The sequence below is a fragment of the Vespula vulgaris genome, chromosome 24, assembly GCF_905475345.1.
Source record: "Vespula vulgaris chromosome 24, iyVesVulg1.1, whole genome shotgun sequence".
Taxonomy (NCBI): Eukaryota; Metazoa; Arthropoda; class Insecta; order Hymenoptera; family Vespidae; genus Vespula; species Vespula vulgaris.
Window position 1 is genome coordinate 2,845,581 of NC_066609.1, and position 17,460 is coordinate 2,863,040.

At 28.5% G+C, this 17,460-nt stretch overlaps 3 protein-coding genes and 1 long non-coding RNA gene across 6 annotated transcripts; 2 read left to right on the forward strand and 2 right to left on the reverse strand.

The window, feature by feature from the left end:
• The first annotated feature begins 3,464 nt into the window (after window positions 1–3,464).
• On the forward strand, window positions 3,465–8,283 carry LOC127072064 (sialin-like). Of its 2 annotated transcripts, none has more exons than XM_051012138.1 (9): window positions 3,465–3,657; window positions 4,846–5,033; window positions 5,108–5,238; window positions 5,313–5,418; window positions 5,702–5,786; window positions 5,859–6,226; window positions 6,314–6,446; window positions 6,537–6,778; window positions 6,858–8,283. In XM_051012138.1, exons 1-9 carry the CDS (start codon window positions 3,633–3,635, stop codon window positions 7,077–7,079), a joined length of 1,500 nt encoding a protein of 499 aa, XP_050868095.1. In that variant the 5' UTR covers window positions 3,465–3,632; the 3' UTR covers window positions 7,080–8,283. The 2 variants fall into 2 exon arrangements, with proteins under 2 accessions (XP_050868095.1, XP_050868096.1); XM_051012139.1 differs by lacking the exon at window positions 3,465–3,657 and adding an exon at window positions 4,439–4,562 and having other exon boundaries at window positions 6,858–7,564.
• A 7-nt stretch (window positions 8,284–8,290) lies between these two features.
• LOC127072062 (FK506-binding protein 5-like) lies at window positions 8,291–11,260 on the reverse strand. The gene is made up of 5 exons (XM_051012134.1): window positions 10,675–11,260; window positions 9,486–10,370; window positions 8,920–9,345; window positions 8,773–8,835; window positions 8,291–8,682 (listed from the first exon to the last, which is right to left on the reverse strand). The coding sequence occupies exons 1-5, from the start codon at window positions 11,024–11,026 to the stop codon at window positions 8,291–8,293; spliced, it is 2,118 nt and encodes a 705-aa protein (XP_050868091.1). The 5' UTR covers window positions 11,027–11,260.
• A 132-nt stretch (window positions 11,261–11,392) lies between these two features.
• On the reverse strand, window positions 11,393–17,284 carry LOC127072058 (lysosomal alpha-mannosidase). Of its 2 annotated transcripts, none has more exons than XM_051012115.1 (17): window positions 17,108–17,284; window positions 16,819–16,921; window positions 16,674–16,755; window positions 16,409–16,594; window positions 16,090–16,295; window positions 15,807–15,943; window positions 14,781–14,914; window positions 14,254–14,467; window positions 13,958–14,154; window positions 13,652–13,851; window positions 13,379–13,578; window positions 13,073–13,286; window positions 12,769–12,886; window positions 12,409–12,685; window positions 12,076–12,327; window positions 11,828–11,977; window positions 11,393–11,741 (listed from the first exon to the last, which is right to left on the reverse strand). In XM_051012115.1, exons 1-17 carry the CDS (start codon window positions 17,228–17,230, stop codon window positions 11,517–11,519), a joined length of 3,018 nt encoding a protein of 1,005 aa, XP_050868072.1. In that variant the 5' UTR covers window positions 17,231–17,284; the 3' UTR covers window positions 11,393–11,516. The 2 variants fall into 2 exon arrangements, with proteins under 2 accessions (XP_050868072.1, XP_050868073.1); XM_051012116.1 differs by lacking the exon at window positions 14,781–14,914 and adding an exon at window positions 15,331–15,464 and having other exon boundaries at window positions 17,108–17,283.
• Window positions 12,809–14,263, forward strand: LOC127072072 (uncharacterized). Its single transcript, XR_007785310.1, has 2 exons — window positions 12,809–12,904; window positions 13,022–14,263. It is a non-coding gene; the product is annotated as an uncharacterized LOC127072072 (long non-coding RNA).
• Window positions 17,285–17,460: the final 176 nt, after the last annotated feature.

Below are 17,460 nucleotides of genomic sequence, written 5' to 3' on the forward strand. Positions count from 1 at the left end.
ATCGATAGTATATCGATCAAATTCTCTTTTATCGACACAACTTATAGTAAGACTTTTTCAATGATAATGTAGGACTTACATCATTTTTCGTCGATACATAGATCGTTCAACAGGTGACAGTGCTGGCAGAATGAAGGCAAGAGAGGAAAAGGCTAAGTTTTTAGAAGACCTTGGTAGAAGCTCGCTCGTATTAGATCATGTTACATCGTCCGACTTGGACTATTGTTTGAGTCTCTACCGTGTATTGTTTAAAGAGTGTGAAAAGAAGCACAAGTCATCACGGGTATTTAGTTTTGTAAGCATTTTTGACATATATATTGCGTTAAGATAAGACAAATGCAGAAGAAAGAAGACGCCAAAGTTCATCAAATGATCGAGAAAAAAGTAACGATCACAGTGAAATCTCACAGTAACGAGTATCCAACAGTTTATTGATCGCAGTCGTTTTCGCGGTTAAAATTCACTTTACTAATCTGGACAAGAATGAAACACGTGCACGTATAGAAATAAGAGGTTAGTTTCTATTATATATATCATAACTTATGAATTATTTTCATGAGGATATCCGATTATGATAATTTCATTTCTATGTATAAATATTATATAAATTTACAAAAAAAAAATGTACGTAAATGACCAAAACAATATTAGAATATTAGAAATTCTGTTTGATTTTGTTTAAACACATATGTCTCTATTCAATTGTTCGAGTTATATACGAAATAGGAATATGTTAATGCATACTGTATTTCAAAGTATAATAATTTTAACGTAACAATTCATCAAAGAACCATAATGATTGGCGAGAATTTCGTTATTCGAATGTATTGATTTTTAACGAATAAAATAAAATTATTTAATATTTTTTCGTAATCGAATCGAAATGTCACGTAGACCCTTCTTTGGCGCGATGTCGAGATTCCCATTCTTTTTCTATACATAGTATGAACAAGGTATGATTTATCAATTATAAATAACTATTTCCGCACCAATCATCGAGTTCTTTATTACGATGGAAGAAACGTTGCAAGTAATTTTTGTGGACTACGTAAAACGTTTCTTTCGTGATACAATTGCGTCATAGCAAATTTTAAAAATATTCTTTTGACATGTTAACATTAAACACATTGTAATATTTATAAGAAAGAATTCTCCAAGATCGATAATCTTTTTGTTACAATTTTACGTAACGTCCGTATCGATTCTTATTTGATATCATATTCGTATATGAAATAAATAAAAATAAATTATAATATAAAAATAAATATTAATAAATTTAAGCATAGACGCATATATTGAAACATTTAATATAACATTAATATAATAATATTTTTAGATAAGATAATACATACGAATACGTATTAACATATGTGAACGTATATACGTATGTGTACATTGGTTTTCTCACTTGTGTGCTTATTCGAACATTTGGTCGGAATTCATAGATTACATCAGCTTGAGTTATTACAAAAAATTATCTCTATGCAATTATTACGTATATTACAAAATATCTCTTTTGATATGATGTATTTTCATAACAATTTCACAATTTTTTTCGTCCGCTATTAAAAGAAGTAAATAATGCGTAAATAGTAATACACGTAATAATAACATATACAAGGTTTTTTTTTTTTACGTTTTTTCAACGTTCTAGATAAGTTTTAATCGAGTAGTTCAATTATCTTTTAACCTTTTAATAAAGAAAACCTCATGGAACCCATAATAAAATAAGCTAGAACATAAATGACTAATCGGAAGTTATTCTTAATCAACGATATCATTCTGTTTCCATTTGATTTAATCAGAAATCCGTAAATACACATTTTTATTACGTTTTATTTAATTCTGTTTGATTTGGGTTTATAAAATTTTAAATAAAGCTTTCGAAAACAAGAAGTTTAGGTGGGAACGTTTGATGAGAGAAGATTTATGTATGTATAAGAACGATTATAAATTAGTAGAAGATAAACTGCATCGTGGCAAACAACTGCACGTATGTATGTACGCGTATTTACGTTAAACTTTTAGATATTATGATAATCTTACCTTCGAAGGATCCGAGACATCTTTCGTTTATTTAATATATTTTATCGATCGTTAATTCATTGTTTTTTTTTTTTTTTAATATTATGTAGATATTATTTGGATACGTTATCACGATTAATTTATTATTATTTATACAGAATTCTTCTTTATTTTTTTAAGATTAAATCAGACAATAAATTTATTTTTAATTTCAATAATTAAATTTTAATAATCTGCTCCCGTGAAACAGAACAGCACACTTTATTTTCATTAGAAACACGGATCGATTTAAACGGATAAAATATGTACATATATGCAAGATGTAAAGAAAAAAAAAAAAGGATATATTACAAAGCAATGGAGTCCCGTGAGTGATATCAAACAAATAATGATTAAAACGATAACGTCATTCTTATGTTATCTGTAAACTTAATCGTATGATAACGACATAATAAAACAATCAAGCAATGATTGTCATAAAATTCATTCATTCGTTACGCCGTAATTTTTCTCTCTCTTTCTCTCTTTCTCTCTTTCTTTCTCTTCCTCATCGTCTTTTATTTCGAATTTCTTAGCACAAGATATTCAAGAGAAAAACGATGTCTCGTATTCGATTGGAAATATCTTTGATTTATCCTTGTTCCGATTTCTATTCGTCTTTAATGAGTTCGTACTTGACTCTCTTTATATCGAAATAAGTTTCTTTACACGTACATATAGATGTTTGTAAGATGCGAGTAAATATAAATTATACTTTCTCCATATTATTGATTATTTTTATATTACGTGTATCTGTGTATATAAATCAATTTTTAAAAATTATCGTTAGATCTATTTATTAGTTTTCAGTGCTTATTATGATAATGATTTTAGAGAATCAATTGTGAAAGATTATATAAGATATTTTTAGCATGTACGCACGCGCGCGTGCTATATGTGTGTGTATGATTCTTAAGTTAGAAATTATTGATTAATTCTTTATAACGTCAGTGAAATCGATCGATACAAATAAGATTGCGTAAATTAAAACATTGCGATTTTAATACGTTCCCGCGTAAATATAGATTTTAAATATGGCTGCCACACCCGCGTATTTTTCGACGACCATACGACGACGACGTCGACGAGTATGACTACGTGAGATGTATACAATTCTAGAAACGTTTATGACGTCATTGGCATCCGTGTAAACATAATACTTCCAATTATTTTCAAAGATCTATATAATAATAATATTAATAATGATAATACATAGCAATGTTTTTTTTTTATTGTAAATTGAGTACCGTTAATCTATATAAATAACATTTGTATATAATAACGTATTATTTCCGTTCTATATAGTATCATGTCGATTATTCTATGCGTTCGTAATTATTTATTTATTTATGTTTAGATATAAATCTTGTATCATTTAATTAATGAATTATCTTCAACAGATACTCGTTTATATATCTCGAAGGAAGTTCTTTGATCAAAGAAATAATTGTTGGATTTAAATTGATTCCTAACGAGAACACGAAAGACTAGGTAGTTTTGAAAGTGCAACGAACTTGCATTTACAAAGGGGCATCGTCGTCAATCATTGTCCTCGTACGAAAAGCAAAATGACTCTCTTCCGGAAGTACAATGGTAAGTAATCTTCAATTAAAATTATATTCGTCGTACCATATATTGTATTTATGATTTATAAAACTTAAGACTACGTACATCATTCGAATAAGTAATAATTTATTCTGAAAGTATTACATAGGAATAATTATAATTAAGAAAAAATATCTCAATTTGAAATTACCGCGTTTTTTTATATCTCATGTTTTTGATCATTTGATTTTTTAATTTTTTATATTAAAAATTCGTATTAATCTGAATGAAAAGAACAATTCATACAAGACGATAAATGAGAAATAATTTGTTATTATTCCTCGAAATACGTATATATTTATAAATTAGCTTTCTCTTCGTGGAAATGACAGAAGATCTGAATAGGTTTTATTATTTATATAATAATTATACGTATCTAATTTCGTTTGAATGAATGGAGAAATGCAAAAGTGTCATATATAGTGTGGATATAATTCAATATATTTGAATGTCATACATTGACGATGGATTATCATATAATGTGTAATTATCGAATTGTATTTATATTTGTTTTATAATATAAAGCTAAATGTTTTTATTTCGATCGACGCACGCACGCACACACATTTTTTCTTTTTTTTCAATTTTATTTCATCCGCCTTGGAACCATTTATAATTTGAATCTGTTTTATTGGAGATGTATGTAGTGCTTTGCAAAAATAGATAGAGAGAAATATATATCGTATAAACGTGTTAAGAAGGTCGTCCGAATAGAGCCAATTCTTTTTTTTTGTGGTTTTTTTTTTTACGTCGCAAATTATCCGCAATATTCTCTAACATAAAAAAATGCAAAACTTAATTTATTCAGAAATAAACAACTATATTATGTCATAAAACGTGTTACATAAACGTCAGTTTGCTATCAACAAAATTGTTTTGCTAAAACGTTCAAGGTCGAGATTAAGATTTACAATATTTCACTTATTACAATAAATATTATCAAGATTATTAGTTTATGTCTTAATAATTCAAATATTGAAGATAAAAAATATTGAGATATTAAAAAGATAAAATGTTTATTATAAATTAATATTCTATTAATTATTGATCAAGTTCATAACAAACATTTTCAGCATTGAACGTATTTATATAGAAATAAAAATTATCTGAAATGACTTTTAACCTATTGTCTATCGATAATCGTAATTTGCATATATCTTTTGATTTTATTTACAGAAAAAATACCTCGCCGGGGTATTCTTGGAGCGATGATGTTTTTGGCCTGTATGTTCTCATATGTAATACGTACAAATTTGTCTATTACCATTGTTGCTATGGTAAATGCGACTAGTAAAAATGGAACTGTTGGTCCTATTTGTACTGCAAACTCTCTTACGAGTAATAAAACTATTGAGCTAAAAGATGTAATACCCTTTAACAATATTTCTTTTGATATTTAATATTATTGGTATATGATTTAACTCTAAATGAATTTCAGTACGGTGAACGTTACGAATGGAATCAACATGTACAAGGACTTTTGCTTTCTGGATATTTTTATGGTGTTTTACCAGCCAGTGTACCAGCTGGTCTTTTAGCTGAGAAGTATGGAGGTTCTAAAGTGGTTGCGTAAGTTAAATTGTTTTCTAATGGAATCATTGATTAATTTTTTAATCTAACTCACATATTATTGTTATTACCAGATTTGCTACATTAATTCCTGCAGTATTAAATCTCCTGATGCCATGGGCTTCCAGTATTCACTATGGCTTTGTTTTCATGCTTCGTTTTATGATGGGATTTTTTGGTGTAAGTTTTTTAATAATCTTCATTATTAGTACATTTATTATTACTCAGTTTATTACATTAGTTATTACTAAGATAAGAAAAACTTTAATACACAGAAAGAACTAATTTATATAAAATAATAAAACAAACTTAATTATAATATATTCTTATCTTTATGGTTTTGGTCTATTAACATTCTTCAAAGATTTAATCTCATAACACTTCACATTATCTTCTCCTGTAATATTTTATTTCTAGTAGCTAACATTTAATAGTGATAAGCCAATTAAAAATTCTATTATAGGGTGCTGTTTATCCTGCTCTTCATGCAATGATTGCGAGATGGGTACCACCTAGCGAAAAAGGAATGTTTGTGTGGACTATGCAAGGTTATATCTCAATCACTTAAATGTTAAATAATCAACAAATATAAAAATAACATAGATGCATTTTTTTTATAGGTGGACCTTTTGGTACGGTTGTAACATTTTCTTTATGTGGACAAGTAATCAGTTCTTTTGGATGGAAAGCAGCTTATTACGTTACTAGTGGACTTATGTTACTTTTTTATGTTCTGTGGGTTTATCTTATATATGATACACCTGATGTTCATCCAGGAATAACTCAAAAAGAAAAGTCATATATAAAAGAGCAAATAGGTACTTCTATATCAAAACAAAAGGTGCCACTTCCTATAAAATCTGTTGTCACATCGGTACCATTCTTAGTTCTATTGTGGGCTCACTTTGCAAATATGTGGGGCATATATTTCATTGCAACTAATGGTCCAAAGTATACTTTAGAAGTACTTGGATTCAATATGAAATCGGTTAGCTCTTGATATTTGTACTGAATGAAATACGCTTTCTTTCTTTTATTTATGGAGGTATTGAATTAAAATGCTTTATATCCGTAGGGTGGCTTTCTTACAGGCTTACCTTACATAGCTAGATTAGGTGCTGGAGTATTATTTGCAGCTGCTGGTGATTATATTCGAAGAAAAAATATTTTAACTTTAGAACTGATTCGTAAAATATTTATGCTGTTTTGTGAGTATCTAATACTACTTTTTATAGGTACATTTTTTTTAATAAATAAATATATATATAGTATTCTGAAAAATATTTTTTACTTACTAGCACACATGGGTCCAGCTATTGCTTTGATTATTATGACTTATGCTGGATGTGATGCAACAACAGCAATGGTGATGTTGATCTTGGCATTGACTTTTAATGGTGCCGCTTGTCAAACTAGTTTAGTAAATCATCAAGATCTTGCACCGAATTTTGCTGGTTCTTTGTATGGTGTTATGAATACTTTTGGTAGTTTTCCTGGATTTATTATCCCACCGATTATTGGTGCTTTAACCAACGAAAGGGTATGTTCATTTTTATCAAAAGTTCACATAAAAGTATATTACTTTTAACTGTATTTATTAATATCTTTTTATTTTATAGAATGGAGTGGAAGAATGGCGTATTATGTTCTGGTTATCAGCAGGAGTATTTGTTTCTGCAACAATTCTATTTTGGATCTTTGGATCTGCGCAAATACAACCATGGAATGACTTGAGTCATTCTAAACCTACAGAAATATTAGAAGAAGAAAAGCAAATGACAGTAATGGAAGTACCAGTGAAAGAATTACAGACTGAGAATGACGAGAATGAACGTTTGTAGGATATTACAGATAATTTAAAATTTAGATCGAAATGCTAGATTACATTTTTATTAGGGAAGGTAATTTTAATTTCGTTTTATCTCATCATCTTTCTACTTTTTTTTTTTTTTTTTATAAATAGAAATCCATGTTTTCTGATGACTGCTACAATGCACAATTTACTTTTATGAATTCTAACAACAAAGAATTTCATTTATTACATCATTTTTTCAAGATATTTTTATGATTTTCTATTATTATTTTCAATTTTCATTCGCTAATAATTAAGCATTTTATTTCGATAAGAATATCTTACAAAGAGATTTACTTACTACAATAATTTTTACTCTTATATTTTATCTGACCAAAAATATTAATAGCATACCAATATAGATTTTATATATATATTATATATATATGGACTTTTATATATAATTATAAATTAATACTATAAGCATGCTTATTTATAAGTATTTATAAAATTATATTTTCTTATTAATTTATATGTGATGATCTTTGAACTACTTAATAACTACCAAAAAGTAAAAATCTTTGGTACTTTTTGCATACGCGTATTAATTAAATGATTAACATTTCTTGCCATAAATAATTATAAAACTTTTGAAAAATTATATTACTTACAGTTTAGAAGATATGTGTGATCTATTGTAAAGGTGACAATACTGTACGCTTATAAATATCTTGATATCTAATTTATCGATTTTATAATTTTACAAATAATTTATTCACAGGATATACATGAATATAAAACTTCCAGAAATTTTATATGTTTTGAAAAAACAAAGCTAGCAATAATAGATTTGACATGTCTGCCATAGAGTGAACTGTACATTACATTTAAAGAAAAAAATCTTGAAATATGTTCGAAAAATACGTATGTAATTATTAAATGAATCATACGTACAATATAATACTCAATAAAAAGTATGATGCAATATGAACGATTAAACAGCTAATATCGCGTGTATTAAAAGATAATTGTCGAAGCGATGTTATGTACAGTCTCTTCAATAATAACAAAAATATTACTTCAAACATTTCAATAGAGAAAAAAAGTTGTAAAATTTTTATAATTTATTGTAATGTTTTCTTAGATAACAAAGATTGAATACATGAATTCAATGCATCGTATGTACGTTATAGCACATCGATGTAACAAAATCAGTTGTACGTACAAATATAAGAAACAATCCTATACATAAATATGTATTTATGAAGCTGATTGTATAGGAATAATTTTCACTTTGCAAGATTTATTATTTTCAGGAAATTGACGCAAAGCGTCTTCTAGTGTGTAACAAATATGACACAAACATTTTTCATTTTCAAACGATGGGTTGTAAGTTTTCGTATCAACAATACTATTATTATCTTCAATATTTTCTTCAGTAACATAATCATCTTTTGTCTTTAAACAAAAGCATGAATTATTAATTGTATCGGTAGCGAAGTTATCGACCTCCTCGGTTGATTTTTTCGTCAATTTTTCTAAGACAGACATAGGACAGGTATCCCGAATACAGAAGGTACTCTTCAAAATTTGCAGTACCTTCATAGTTTGCAAAGTTAATTTGTTGTTTTTATTGGTCTCACTCAAGGAACCTTAAGAAGATTATTTTTTACTTTAATAATTATTAAAAAAAATATATATATAATATATTAATTTATATATTACAAAATGATTTTTTTTACTTTGAGAAGACCATGGTATAGTCAAAGCAGCATCAATTGCACGAGTCCATCCATCAAGAGAATCTTTTTAAACGATAACAAGTAAATATCTTTTTTCTATATAATATACTATACTTCGCATACATTTAAAAACAACATTCACTTTACCTGTAAGATTTATTTTTTCTTTTGGCTGTAGAACCACATCGATTGTTGTGACTGATTCTGAACTGGAATCATCCGAAATTGAAGTCTTACATATCGTTGTTCTTTCTTCGGTAATACTACTTGAAGATCCTTCATCAGTTTCTATCTTAAAAGAACTACTGACAACCTGACATGGTCTACTACTATAAGCTAAAAGTATATCCTGTGTACGCAACGTTCGTATGTCTTCATCTTTTTTCATGCATGCATAACACTTTGAACCTTTCAAGCAAATACAGCTGAAACTTTTCTTAAGATCTTCAAGTTTTGTTATTTCGTGTATACCCGATATACTGGTTTGTGTAAAGACTGTATCTGTTTCCTTTTTCATCATCAATTTTGCTATCTTTTCTCTTCTTTGATTTAAGATCTGCTCGATTAACTTATCTAAATTATTAAAAGAACTCTTTTTTTATACGAGTTAAACAAATCAAAAAAATTACTTGCTAGAATTCTAATGATCACTTTTAATTAATAATGATAATTCTCTCTCTCTCTCTATATATATATAAAATGTAAAAACTAACCATGTGATTGACTTCGTATTTTCTCTATTTTAGAACCAATGTACGATGATTTTTTAACTACGTCTCGAAGAATAGCCGTACTGACAATATACGCATTTTTATAGATAGCTTCACAAACTGATTCTAGCAGGTCATCGATAAGTGCTAATACTACAATCGATGATTCCAATGAATCAACGACAACTGGTAATTGTAATTTACGTAAAACCTCTTCTTTCTTTTCGTCTACCGTATAAGTAGCTACAGTTTGAGCATCTTGATCTTTTGGAGGGTATCTCACTATTTCACCACATTTTTCAATGATCTCATCAAGAATATATTGAGTTAATACCACAGACTCAACAGCCTTGTCCAAACACTCTTCCAAAATTTCATTTATCAAGTTTTTATTAGCCTGATAATCTGAAAGTAATTCAGTATTAGAGCTTTTAGGTTGGCAAGTTAGCTCAGTTTGCGTTTCGTTGTCGATTACAATGTTATTCGTGGTTGCATTGTATTTTATCAAGGTCTGAGTAAAGTTTTCAGTCGTAATCGGATGTAAAAGAGTCGTAGGATCTAAAATCCAGAAAACACGTTCTTGTAGATAGTAGAGAATATCGGATATCAAGCTATTCAGCTCAGTTTGTAAATAATCTTCTTCATCCCATACAAAACGTATATTTTTTATTTCTTCTTCGTCTTCTTCTCCTTCTTCTTCTCTTTTTTCTTCTCCTTCTTCTTCTCCTTCTTCTTCTCCTTCTCCTTCTTCTTCTTTTTCTTCTTTTGTAACGTCGATTTTTAATATTTCTGTGGTAATTTGTAGGCTTATATCTCGATCAATTGTGAGTATTGTTTGTGTTTGACGAGTATTTTTTATCTCAGGCATTAGATCGTCTCTCATAGATGCTAATAAATATTTCTTCAATTATGTATATATTTTCTTTAAATGTTCATTGCTTTATTATATTAGGTTGATTAATAAATAATTCAAATAATAATAATAATAACAACAAACTATTATTTATTATAATACTTATTTATTAAAATATTAATAAGTTACTGTAAATATAAAAACATTATAGTAAAACTTCACTTATTTTATAATCAACCCAATAAAAATTAAAATCAAATTCAAAAAATCCAAAGGAAGATTTATATTAATATTTAAAATAATTTTATATATAAAACTAATAGTAAAAAAAAATCTTACTCATAATATCTTTATAATATTTCATAGGAGGACATGGCGGACTCATATACAACGTCTGCGAAATTTGATCTTTGTATTCAATTGGAATGTCAACGACCGATATGCCTTGTAAAAATGTTTGAACTTCGATATGTCTAATATTTTCATCCTCTAATTCGTTAAAATCCACGAGATATTTTGGAGTGAGGGGTCGTCTATAAAGAAAACTATTAGTATCTAGATCCAAGGAAGTATTCACGTCTGCGGACACCAAGATCTTTGATTTGACTTCTCTCAGTACAGGATCATCCTCCGGCGTTATCGTTAACAACGTTTGAGCCCATGTATCTTCTTCTTGTTTTTCTCGGGACATCTATGTTAGTTAAATTACATATATATTATATATACACACATACCTACATACACACATATATATAATATATAATGTATAGATGTAATTTTTTCTTTTCGACGTTACTTTCTTAGGTAGATTATCTTTTTTTGTATCATCTAACAATATCTCCCTATACTATAATGAAATCTTCTGAAAATTATACAATTTTCTTTCAAGTATGAATTTTCAACGAAAATTTAAACATCGTTTGTTACATCTTAAGGGGTTAAGATAAAAGTATACACATAAATTTGATTATACCTCTCCATTGGTATTGGTACATACGTATACTGATTTTTCATTGGATATATAATGATAAATGCAATATTTTATTACATATATATATATATACTGACGAATAGGTTTTTATTATCGATATAATACAAATTCCTTTTTTTATACATGTATTTCATTCATTTGTATATGTATTTATACATATATATGAATATGTATAGTAATGCAATTAAAGCTAATGATATGATACTTCTAAGATGAACGTACGTATTTCCATCGGTTTTAAATGTACATTGATTGCTTCTTTTTGAATTCTGATAGGTATGAAAATCTCTTCGCTATTGCTTAGAATATCATTTATTTCTGGATTCCACTTCAAACGATTGCTATCTTTTAACCATTGATTTGCACCTAATGTTGTTTCTTTTATCGACGTTATCGTGAATGATGTAAATAAGTCCTAAGCAGGATTACAAAGGATTATTTGAAATTTAATCTCGACAAGATTATTTAAGTCAAAAACTTATTTTCAATATTAATACTTACTTTAATATCAATGTCTACAGGTACAGAAAATTCCTTAGATTCACCAACTTCGAATATGTGTTCAAGTCGTAATAGGATAGTTCCATTTTTCCAAGGTTCTAATGTGAGAATATGAACGTTCGGTGGCAAGTTTTTGGACAGTCCTGATTTCTATAAAATGATAATAAATATGACTTTTCTCTTAAAAATAAATAAGGATAATTAAACTATTACCAAAAAAAAAAAAAAAGGAAAAAATAGCAACGTACTTCTGTTGGCATTATATCAGCGTTACGCCAATGATCAATATTTGTTTTAGAGGGAATCGTAATGAAGATCGATGGACGAAGTGCTAAGTTTAATGGTATCTCTTTCTCTTTTATGGAAAAAGAATCGAGATTGTTTGTATTGCTAAGATAGATACAATGTGTACCACGTACGACCAGACCTGTATTGTAGGCCATTTCGTTTAAAGCTTCTTCGACACCGAATGCATCATCCTTTAATAATCTTCTATGAAGCTATATTACAAGGGTACAGTTTATGTTAATAAACTAGTAATATTATAATTTTTAAATTTATAAAATTTGTTTTTTGTTTACCATTAATTCCAATTCTCCATTTTTCATGCTGGTACCTCCTTGGGAACGATCAGTAAAGATAGAGAACTTTATTGGCTTTATTTTATCCTTCAAAGAGATTTTCGTCGTGACAGGATAATAATTTCCAGATATAGGTTCATGCAACTTTAAATTCCAAGTAGGTCTGTAATTTCTCTTACGTTTTAACATCTCTCGACCGTTACTATCCGTATAAAATTCATCCCCAGATATTAGATAACTCGAATATTTCGTCACTATTTCTTTACCAATTTTGTCACTGTGATAATATAAAATAATGTTATTAAAAGATTATGTTATATAGATAAAATAATTATTACGTATATATAATAATTTTTTTACTCGACAGGAATAGGACCAATAAGCCATTCGAATTCCATACGATTATCTTCTTTATAAACTCTGACAACTTGGCTGATCCATTGATTGAATGTTTGATGAATTTCTTCTACGAGATGACCTGAAACGAATATTCAAAGTTAGTTTGAACTTTTTTAATATATATATATATATATATATATATATATATATTTTTTTTTTTTTTTTTTTTTTTCATATATTTGTGCACGTATGTATGATGGTTATCTATCTTTAGGAGTTTATTAGTTGCCCATTCATTTTCAAGTGAACTCTTCATACGATTTACCTTTAATGACAGAGTATTTTCCTTCGTATGGTAAATTAAAGGTGGATGATGTCCTAGGTCTAAAGATATAAGCACCGGATGATCGATTTTCAAATACTTTGTTATTACCTTCTGCTGATTCATAATAATGAAAAGACTGAACAAAGACTACTTCCTTGTCATGCTTATTTTGAAAAACTATTTGACCAGATTCGTCAACGGTTATCGTATAAAGCTAAAATTCAACGATCAATGAAATAGTTAGAGATTATTTAAAAATGTTAGTAAAAAATGCCTAACACAAATGTGAATATTTTTTTGACTTACATCTCCTTCTATGGAGTTTGTAGGTTCAATAAATGTTTCTTCTGTATCAGGTTTTGCACTTATTGTATAACGTTTGTAACCTAATGCTGGTAAATCAATAGCACGGAACAATAATTCTTTCGTTGCTTTACTTTTTCTTCCAGGTATTTGTTGTACTCTATCATGTATTGGTATTATTTGAGAGATGATCTTGAGATTCTCTATATAGTTAATTCAGAAGAACATGGATCATTCTAGTTATCGTTAAAGTCATTATTATAAAAAATATTGTACCTTTCGTATCCCAGACATCGTAGGAATTTCCTCGTACTGGAAGACGAATATAAGAAGAAATTCGTCGACTCAAAGGATTGTATACTGTTACAACGAAATTTGCATTATCTTCGGTATATGCACAAGCACTGATGTTTAATTCCAAACAAGAGTGCATTTGGAAGTCGTCATTGGAATTATTTATCTTATTGGCCCAATGACTGTTAAAAAAAGAAAAAAATTATACTTGTGAAATAGAGATAGAATGTCAAAAAAAAAAAAAATATTTTGTTTGTGTAATAATGAAATAGTGATGATCGTTATTACTAAAGAGATTTAGCAGCCATTTTTTCGTTATTGAATATGTTCTCGTATAACAAACGAGAATAATCACTTGCAACCAATTGTTTCTCTGTTCCAGTAACTGCATCATGATGTTGCATGACTCCCATAGCTTCACGGAAATGCTCTAATTCTTCCTCGTTTTCCTTCGAATTCGCCAAAACGGATAATTGTTTACTCACCTGTAAAATCAAAAATGTAATTGGTACGTATTCGAAATTGATACGATAATTATTTTATAGATACTTTAGAGAGATTAAACGGGAATTGCAAAGCTTTACTTGTAACAAATTGTTTCCCATTCTTTCGAAATACTTTATCGTTGGCCTTGAAGTAAAATATCCTGTCCAATAAGCATGAGGATCGCTTGCATAAGGAAAGAAATCATCAGATTTCGTTGGCCAAATAATATTTGCATCGTGTAACGCTTTCAAATAACAAGATGGTGTAGAGTAAAATAGGTTCACCGTTGATCCATTTAATTTGTTTCCATATCTACGATAAATGGATAAATAATTTCAATATTTTATTATATGAAAATATATAATTTAATCTTGAAAAATATAATGTTAAATTATAAATAAGTTTTGTTGCATGTAAGAGGGTCATTTAGCCCGATTACATGTTTATTTTAATATTATCAAAACTTATTCCTAACTTAACCAAATATTATTGGATCATATTATTACATGTAATATAATGATTAGATGTCTTTACCTTTTATTTTATTTGTAATAATTTTTTGTTACGGTATCAACGCGGTAATATAAGAATATAATTCTTTCTATTTGCTTCGAGTAAAACTTACTTGATTAATTTATCTAAATTGGCAAACCACATTTCCGCCTGCTGATAGTTAAAGTCATCTCCCATAGTGACGATAAGATTATTAGTTTTGTAAGATCTTGCTTGAATTTGTATATACGCCAAAAATAACTCCACCTGTTAACGGCCCATGAATATTTACTTACCACATGTCAGAGGTCAGTAGTCCATTTCTTTAATGTATGTCCATGCACAACGATCTTACTAATAATTTTAACTAATACGTTCAAAATGTGAACTTATAGTATTAATGAAAAAATCATTTGCTTTTAGCTTTTGATATGATTATTAGACTGATTGTTCCTAACATTGTTACTAATGCTGCTGCGAATCAAACAATATTCTAATATATTTTCATGTCCAAACAAATATATAAGTGACGATAATAAAACGACTAAGGGAAGTTAATTGTTAATAGCAGTAGTAAAAGCAAATAAATTTTGTCGATATTATTCAAACGCGTACGCATACGTATCATACACATATATTGGCACAAGTTAAATTTGCGATTAGTGAAATCGAAACGTTAATACCTTATCAATTTGTCCAGATTCGTAAAGTACATTTCCGCCTGTTGATAAGTGAAATCTCCTCCCATCGTCAATATTATGTTATTTGTACGGAAATGTTCGGCCTGCTCTTTCGCATATACTAGAAAATCATCTATCTGATAAAAAAGAAAAAAAGAAGTACATTGTTATATTCAAGTAAAGTAAAATATGCAATAAGAAGAAAATATTACAATTTTTCATATCGATCTCGCAGCAGCATTAAATACGTTAGAAATGTAAATAATCCAATTATATTCAATTTATATATATAAAAATATAAATTTTTCAGAAAATTATAAGGCTAAATTTGATAATAATCGATAGATTTCAATATTATTTCCATTTCTAATCTTCGTTTCGTTAGTTAGTACAATGCTCCAACAGTTTTAATGCAACGAAGAAAATTTATAAAATGAACTTTCTTACGAGAATTATATGAAATATAGATAATTATGTACTTTTGTATGAACGTTATAATCTGGGCTATCAGGATCATCTATCACTGGTTCATCGTTACATAATACGTCAAAGCAAAAGCCAGGCGGTGGACTATAAGTGTTAAACATTGCAGCAGTAAATAAGTTGGCACGATCACCTAAATAATAACAAAAATATACAATAATTCACAGCAAGTAATGTCTAAAAAAATTTTTCTTAAGATACGTCTGCAGTTCTAAAGATAAAAAAGAAACTTGAACGTAATTTTTTTGATTATTTTCAAGGTTATTAGAAAATCTTTACCAAGACTAGGACTAGCCTTCCAGATAAACTCCATACTCTTGTCTTTCAAACGTTGTGCCTTGTCCTGATAATCCAAACGACCAAATAACATACCATCGAATCCCATTTGCGCGAATAAAGATGCCTGTTCTCGCGAATGTCCGAAAGGATCAATTTGCCAGCCTATATGTGGTCTAGCACAATTACCGAAAGTATCATTCAACCTCCTGCATGTTGAATAACGTTTACATTAAAAAGAAAAAAGGACTTTTTATCGCCTAATGTTAATTAATTTAAACTTTACTAATCGGTTTTTCTCTTTCTTTCTTTTTTTGTTTACCTAAATCCCCAAGTAAACTGATCGATAATAGAATGATAATGAGTGACAGCTTCATCATTCATACTCCAAGCGCCACCAATGATCTCTAATCTTCCTTCGTTTATCAACATCTTTACATTGTCTCTTACATTCTCGTTTTGTCTTAACCACCATTTCCAAAAGAATGCAGTTTCAACATATATGAATCTATTGTCAAATTTCCTTTATTAGAATACATATCTACATTATTAGTAGGATATTATTCGTACTTGATAAAATTTTTTACCTTCTATCGCGGTCTTTTAGTAATGCTTCGATTGCACTATCAAGTATATATTGAACACCGGCTTTCTGTATTTTAGATCGACCTTGATAATAAATGAAAAGTTTAATAGAAAGTATAACAGCGGTTGATCAGCAATAGTACTTACTTCCAAAGTAATACTGATCGACGGTTTTCAACCAGCCTACGTCATCATGTGAATGAGGAACCAAATGTATATTTAATTTATCTGGTTGAATGACTGGGCATGACTAGATAAAAAAAGCAAAAAAAAACATCTTAACTATATTCAGGTTCCTGATAATAAATAAGAAACATAATGAATTTATACAAATTGGTTAAGAAATAAAAACAAATGAAATAGTAATCATTCATGAGCAAAAAAAAGAAATTTTTGTAAATTGATCACTCTACGTAAAATTGAATTCTCTACGTACTTGGTATCCACAAGTTTGCTTCTCCTCCAGTAACTGTCTTGATATATAAAAAGCTTCTGTGATAAAACATAATTGACACAAGGCTAATAAATGTAAGAACAGTAGCGAGACGTTTCCCGACATGGCGAGTGACTCGCTGGATGATCCCGAACAAAACTAACGAGATAATGCGTTGGTTATATTTATATCTGTCTCTTTGAATTACGACTGACCGTTGCAATCTCGAGGTGAACAGAGAGATAAAAAGAAAAGTAGAAGGAGAAAGAATATGATGACTATATGGTGACGTTTCGTTTATTTCTAAATCTATTTTACGAATTTAATTCATTAGTTTAATAGTTTTGTATGCGTGT

Excerpts from the sequence above, each read along its gene's own strand:
- LOC127072062 (XM_051012134.1), bottom strand. The coding sequence starts at position 11,026 with ATGTCCCGAGAAAAACAAGAAGAAGATACATGGGCTCAAACGTTGTTA. Across the intron at positions 10,371-10,674 it reads ATATTATAAAGATATTATGA|CATCTATGAGAGACGATCTA; the intron begins GTAAGATTTTTT and ends AATATTTATTAG. Across the intron at positions 8,683-8,772 it reads TATACCATGGTCTTCTCAAA|GTTCCTTGAGTGAGACCAAT; the intron begins GTAAAAAAAATC and ends AATCTTCTTAAG.
- LOC127072064 (XM_051012138.1), top strand. The coding sequence starts at position 3,633 with ATGACTCTCTTCCGGAAGTACAATG. Across the intron at positions 5,034-5,107 it reads AAACTATTGAGCTAAAAGAT|TACGGTGAACGTTACGAATG; the intron begins GTAATACCCTTT and ends AATGAATTTCAG. Across the intron at positions 5,787-5,858 it reads GTTTGTGTGGACTATGCAAG|GTGGACCTTTTGGTACGGTT; the intron begins GTTATATCTCAA and ends TTTTTTTTATAG.
- LOC127072058 (XM_051012115.1), bottom strand. The coding sequence starts at position 17,230 with ATGTCGGGAAACGTCTCGCTACTGTTCTTACATTTATTAGCCTTGTGT. Across the intron at positions 16,756-16,818 it reads CGATCAGTATTACTTTGGAA|GTCGATCTAAAATACAGAAA; the intron begins GTAAGTACTATT and ends TTTATTATCAAG. Across the intron at positions 12,686-12,768 it reads ATTGGTCCTATTCCTGTCGA|TGACAAAATTGGTAAAGAAA; the intron begins GTAAAAAAATTA and ends ATATTATCACAG.